Here is a 6,000-nt window from a genome sequence, read left to right as displayed (position 1 = left end):
AAATGACTGGTTTGGTAGATGAGGGGAGAGCAGTGGATATTGTTGACCTGAACGTCAGGAAGGCATTTGATGCTGTATCCCACAACATCCTCATAGACAAGCTGTTGAAGTATGGGCTGGATGAGTAGACAGTGGTTGAAAACTGGCTGAATGGCCAGGCCCAGAGGGTGGTGGCACAAAGTCTAGTTGGAGGCCAGTAACTAGCAGTGTACCCCAGGGGTCAGTACTGGGCCCAGCCCTGCTTAACATCTTCATTAATGATCTGGATGATGGGCCAGAGTCTACCTTCAGCTCATTTGCTGATGACACAAAACTGGGAGGAATGGCTGATAAACACGAGGGTCAAGCTGCCATCCAGAGGGACCTTGACAGGCTGGAGAAATGGGCTGACAGGAACCTCATGAAGTTCAACAAGACGTTCAAAGTGCTGCACCTGGGGAGGAACAGTCTCGTGCACCAATATATGCTGGGGGCCAACCAGCTGGAAAGCAGTTTGGCAGAAAAGGACCTGGAGGTCGTGGTGGACACCAAATTGAACATGAGCCAGCCATGTGCCTTCGCCACAAAGAAGGCTAATGGTACCCCGGGCGGCATTAGGCAAAGTATTGCCAGTGGGTTGAGGGAGGTGATCCTTCCCCTCTGCTCAGTGCTGGTGAGGCCACACCTGGAGTTCTCTGTCTGGTGCTGGGCTCCCCAGTAAGACATCTGGAGCATCTCACATATGAGAAAAGGCTGAGAGAGCTGGCACTGTTTTTTAGCATGGAGAAGAGAAGGCTCGAGGGGGATCTTATCAACGGATATAAATACCTGAAGGGAGGGTGCAAAGAAGATGGAGCCAGGCTCTTGCCAGTGGTGCCCAGTGACAGGACCAGAGGCAATGGACGCCAACTGAAACACAAGAGGCTCCCTCTGAACATCAGGAAACACTTTTGTACTGTGAGGATGACCAAGCACTGGCACTTGCCCAGAGAGGTTGTGGAGTCTCTAACCTTGGAGATACTCAAAAGCCATCTAGTCATGGTCCTGGGCAACTGGCTGTAGGTAACCTGCTTGAGCAGGGGGGTCGGACCAGATGGCCTCCAGAAGTGGGGAGATGAAGTTGCCCTGGGGGAGAAGTTTTTCCAGGTTATGAAGTGAGGCGGTAGCTGAGGGGTGAGGGGGGCACAGTGGCTCTGTAGGCTATGGGCAACTGAGGAGGAGTCAGAAGGCGGATGTTAAGGGTCTTCGGTCTGGGGACCGTTCCTGTCGGGGCCCCGATGTTTCGGCTGACAGGGAGCTGCCCTCCCGCCGGGGCTCTGCTCCTGCCCCCGCCTCGCCTGGCGGAGGGGGGCGACGCCGGCGGGGTTCGGCGGCTGCCGCCTTCCCGCCGCGGGGGCTGATCACCCACCGCCGGCGCATGCAGCCGCGCCGCCGGCACTCGTTGTGGGTGCCGTGGGACGCCCGGGGGGCGGCGGCGTGCCTGGGTTCTGCGGCCGGGGGCGGCCGGGCCGGGCCGGGGGGCGGCGGCGGCGGCGGCGGCGGCGGCGGCTCCGCAGCCAGACATTAAGTGCAAATCACCGGCCGCGGCCCGCCTCTGCCCCGGCCGCTCCGTCTGCGCACCCGGCGGGCGGTTAGGACCCCCCCCCCGCCGCTTCCCCCGCCCCCGGAGCGGCGGGCAGCGGCGGCGGGAGGAGGCGGCGCCGGGCGGCGGGATGCAGTGCGGGGCCGGGCGGCGGGCGGGCGCGGCGGCGAGGGGCAGAGCCCGGCGGGCGGCGGGGCGGCCCCGCTCCCCGTGAAGAGGCGGCGCGGCAGGGCAGCGGCCGCCGCCATGCAGCCGTTGCACCGGGCCCCGGCGTGGCTGCGGCTTCTGGCCGCCGGTGAGTGAAGGCTGGTGTGGCGGGGGTCGCCGCCATCCCGATGGGCTGGGGCGGGCCGGCAGCCGGGACCCCCCCGCGGCGGGGCTGGGCAGCGGGCGGGTGTCGGTCGGTCACCTCGCCGGGCACCGGAGCACCCCGAGCACCGGGACCCCCGGCGGGGCGCGGGTCTGCCCCCCCCGCCCCCCCCCCCCAGCCCCGGGGAACCGCGGCCCGCGTTGGGTACAATTCCCCGGGACCTCTGCGGGAGACAGGTCCCCATCACACACCCCGCCACCCCCCCACACCCCGCCGCGAGCAGCGTTGGGCCCCGGGAACCGGACCTGTGTTGGGTCCCTGACCCCCACCCCGGAGCTATCCCCGGGTACCGGGCGCAGCCCCCTGCGCGGGCATCAGAGCCCTCTGGAGTGGCCGGTCTCTGCCCCGGGACCCCCGGGGGGTGGCAGGGGACCCCCGGGCTCCCAGCGTGGGGGGCTGGATGCGCATGGGTTTCACCCTGCGGGGATGGGGGCTCATCCAGGGTCTCCTGCCTCAGAGGTGGGGTACACGGCGCTGGTCCTGGCAGGTACCCGCACGCCATGGCCGGCACTGACAGCACTCGTGGTGTGGGGAGCGGGTGGATGTTGCCCTGGACGGGGCGTGCTGCCCGCCGCGGTGCTTCGGCAGGGTAGACCCTGTTATGCCAGGGCTGCCCCCAATCCGCCTTTTCTTGCATTGATGGCTTCTTCTGGCGTCGTGGTAATTTTACTAACTACCGCAAAACTGGCACAAAGGAGGGGGGAACCACAAATTGCTCCGCGTTCCCCCAAGAGCCTCCTCTTGAAATTTGGAAGAGAGGTAGGGTGCCAGGGAAAGGCAGTTAAGCGCAGGAATAATTGTACTCGGAATAGTTATGAAGGCTCTGCTTCTATTTTTAAACAGTCTGGGGAAATTTCCCAACAAAGGGATCCCCCCAAAGACCTGTGAGGCTGAGATTGCCCTCTCTCTCCCTGCCCCCATGCCTTTTGTACAGAAATCTGGTTAGTGTGGAACAGGAGTTTTGAACAGGGACATTTAAAGAGTGGGGGAGTCTTTGTCTTGAGTCATTCTGGCAGGGAGGGAAGGGCTGATTTCCCAACCAGTCGCTGTCTTCCAGCACAACCGAGCTGTGATATGGTGACATCCAGCCCCCTGGCACATCTCTCTTATTACCCCAGTCTCCCGAAAATGTTCATGGGGGAATGTGTCATCTGTGGAGCCGCTCTGTCCGTGAGCCATATGTACAGTGCCTCGCCCCTGTCGTCTGGGGCTCCCTAAAGAGAAGGGATAAAGCCTTTTACGTTTGCAAACAATAGTGAGCTTAAAGAGCAAAATGGATCAGAAAACCTGTTGGGGTTTTGTGCCAACACTCTGTGGCACAGAAGCAATAAGCCTTTCCAGAGCTGAGCAGGGAGCCAGTTTTGTGGCTTCCTCCAGGCAGGTTGTCCACATTAGGGAAAACCTCGGGCACAGCTGGCAAAGGTCCTTTAGCTGTGTCTCAGCAGGAGATCCATGTCCCCAAACTCAGCCAGACCTCTCCCTCCTCCACAGAGGAGGGCAAGGTGCATGGTGGGGGAACTGCCATATTCCCACCCCGCCGATGCACTGGCGAGGGTTGGCCCCCTCCCTCATCACTTGAAAGCTACATTTGCTCTGCGGAGGAAGGAGGTGGACCCGGTGGTGGTTTTAAAATCTGGCGGCCAAAAGGACCACAGCTGATACTGCTGCGCTGAGGGGAGGGTGTGTTTCCTATTCTGCTGAGGCTGCTGGAAACTTTCTAGTGTTGCTGTCCAGCTGGTGATGATATGGAGGATTTGAGTCCTTGGCTTTCCCTGTGATCCTCTCTGTTGTCCTAGCAGGGAGAGGCGTAGGGGCGGGAGGCAGGCGGCTGCTCCAAGGGACAGCTCAGTTCCTCATCGAGTGAAACTGGTAATGCTGGTGGGTTGTGGGCAGGTCTGGGCGGGCTGGACTCAGTTGGCCAGGCATCTCCGGACACCTGGACTCCTATCTAGACGGGAGGTCAGAAGTGGAGATGCAGGCTGCTGGAAATTTATAAATCAAGCCCTGTTTTGGTTAGTAGCTTTGCTCAGCTATTCCAGTCTGGAATAATTCAGTGCACTCTAGCCTTGCTCCTCAAGTCCTGCAGGACAGGAACAGTTAAAACCTGAGAGAGAGCTGGAGGGACTGTATGAGATTCCTCCGCAATGCTAGGGGAAAGGCATGTGCCTCCCAGGATCAGGAGCCTCCGCAGACCTGCAGGATGGGCCGAAACGGGACCTGTGCCTCATTGGGGTCCCAGCAGACTGCTGGCAGAGTGTGGAAACATCTCTCCAGGCTCTAGGGTATCTGAGCCCTGTTGTTTTTGCAAGTAGGAAAATGATGTGGTTAAAAGCAGCGGGAGGAGGGAGGGAATTGGTCTCTTCCCTCTTGTTGTCTCCCCAGGTGCTTGTCTGCATGGGGGCTATTTAAGTTTTCTTTTTTTCCCTTCTGCCTGCTTAGAAGATTTCTTGTTAGCATCGTGTGAATGAGCCTGAGCTGAGGGAGTATAAATCAGGATGGATGAAAATTCCCTGTAGTCAGTTTTTCCTTGGCCTCTTCAGTGCCATAAGCAAATGTTCATTTAATTATAGGCATCAGGGGTAGAAATAACTACATTAAGCCCTCAAGGGGAAGCTGCCAGCGACGAGCTGCAGATCAGAGCGCACAAAAGTTTTTTTCCACTCACTCAGCGTGGGAAAAAGCTCCGGCATTTTGTGGGTACCTGAGTGAGCAGCAGCAGCAGCAATGGCAGCCCTGCTGCAGGGCCAGGGGAGAGGGGCTGCGGGGAAGGTGCATCAAGGCCTGCAGCTGGCAGTCGGGTGAATTTGCTTCCAGTTCTTGCTGGCTATTGAAACACGTAATCCCAAAAGAATGGAGAGAGGCTATTTGTCAGCCACGCGAGTGCAGCTTGCACAGAGGCAAAGCAAACACGTGCGTTGGTTTGTTCAGAGGGCCAGGGATGCTGGCAAGGAAGATATGCCTTGCTGGGGCTTGAATCAGCCCCCCACTGTCCCCATGCCTGGTTAAGCCCCATTGTGGTTACCACAGTTTGGATGCACATTCTTGTTTGGGGGATAATTTTTTACTGTTGGGAAGCCAGCTTTGCAGCCCTCTCTCTATATGACAACTGCAACCACTCTCGGCTCTTCCTATCCTGCCTGATGTGTTGCGAAGGTAGTCAGGACCTGTACACATGCCCTGAGATTACCAAACCTTTCATGAGCTTTTTTGCCTAGGATGCATGAGGTTGTTTGGAGAGTGGAGCCTCTTGGTGAGACTGCTGCGCGGCATGCCAGCGTGTGGCAGGGTGGTTGTCACTGCTCTGCTGCAGGGGCTGGAGCAGAGCGTAACCATTTTGTGCTCAGTGTTGTGCCCAGTGAGTTTTAAAGACCTTTTGGGGTGTAAAAGGCTTCTGTTCTGTTACATTTTGACGGATGATCGTGTCTTGACAGAAGTCCCTCCTGCATCTGCAGTAGTGCTTGCTCTGCCTGGGCAGGGAGGCTTTGAAGACGAAGCAGCCACGAGCCTTTATTTGGTGTGCTGGAAATCAGACCGAGTGCTGTGGGGTATGTGGTCCAGGTTGGGACAGAGCGAGAAGAGGAAGCACGGGCCTGGCAAGGTGATTTTTAGCAGACAGCTTAAATGCTTTGGGCCTGTGAGAGGGCAAAGGAATCTGTGGGCTGTGGTTTTTCTCTTAGATCAGTGGCTTTCATCCTGTGGTCTGTTAACCACTGGGGGCCTGTGGGCTGCTTTGAGGAGGCCTATGAAAGGTAACTGAGGAAAGAAAATGCATTTCTGCTCTACACAACTGTCTACCCGATGCTGGTACCCTAGGGGCTGCATCTCCCCCCCGCCCCTGAGCCGGGAACCGCCACTCAATAGCGAGAAGCGCAGAGGAGAGCAGACGTTGCAGCAGCAGAGGAGGGAGGTGTGAAGGCTACGAGACGATCTGGGGCGGGAGCGAAGGCAAACAGTCTGGGAGACAGAAACTAAGCAAGACTGTGACTCCTGGCATGAATGGTTGAGCGAAGGGGGAAGGACAGACAGGCTTGTCTGAGTTGCCGTGACCTGCTTGCGTGGAGTCTTCTGT

General features: G+C 58.5%; 1 protein-coding gene across 1 annotated transcript in view; it reads left to right on the top strand.

Moving 5' to 3' along the window:
* The first annotated feature begins 400 nt into the window (after positions 1–400).
* PODXL2 (podocalyxin like 2) overlaps positions 401–6,000 on the top strand; it is a 30,914-nt gene continuing 25,314 nt past the window's right edge. Inside the window, exon 1 of the mRNA XM_075714599.1 lies at positions 401–578. Coding sequence (XP_075570714.1) covers positions 401–578 — 178 coding nt within the window. The remainder of the gene's footprint in view (positions 579–6,000) is intronic.

The sequence above is a fragment of the Pelecanus crispus genome, chromosome 7 (assembly GCF_030463565.1).
Source record: "Pelecanus crispus isolate bPelCri1 chromosome 7, bPelCri1.pri, whole genome shotgun sequence".
In the NCBI taxonomy this organism is placed as follows: Eukaryota; Metazoa; Chordata; class Aves; order Pelecaniformes; family Pelecanidae; genus Pelecanus; species Pelecanus crispus.
Note: the sequence above shows the minus strand (reverse complement) of the source record. Positions and strands in the feature narration are given on the sequence as shown.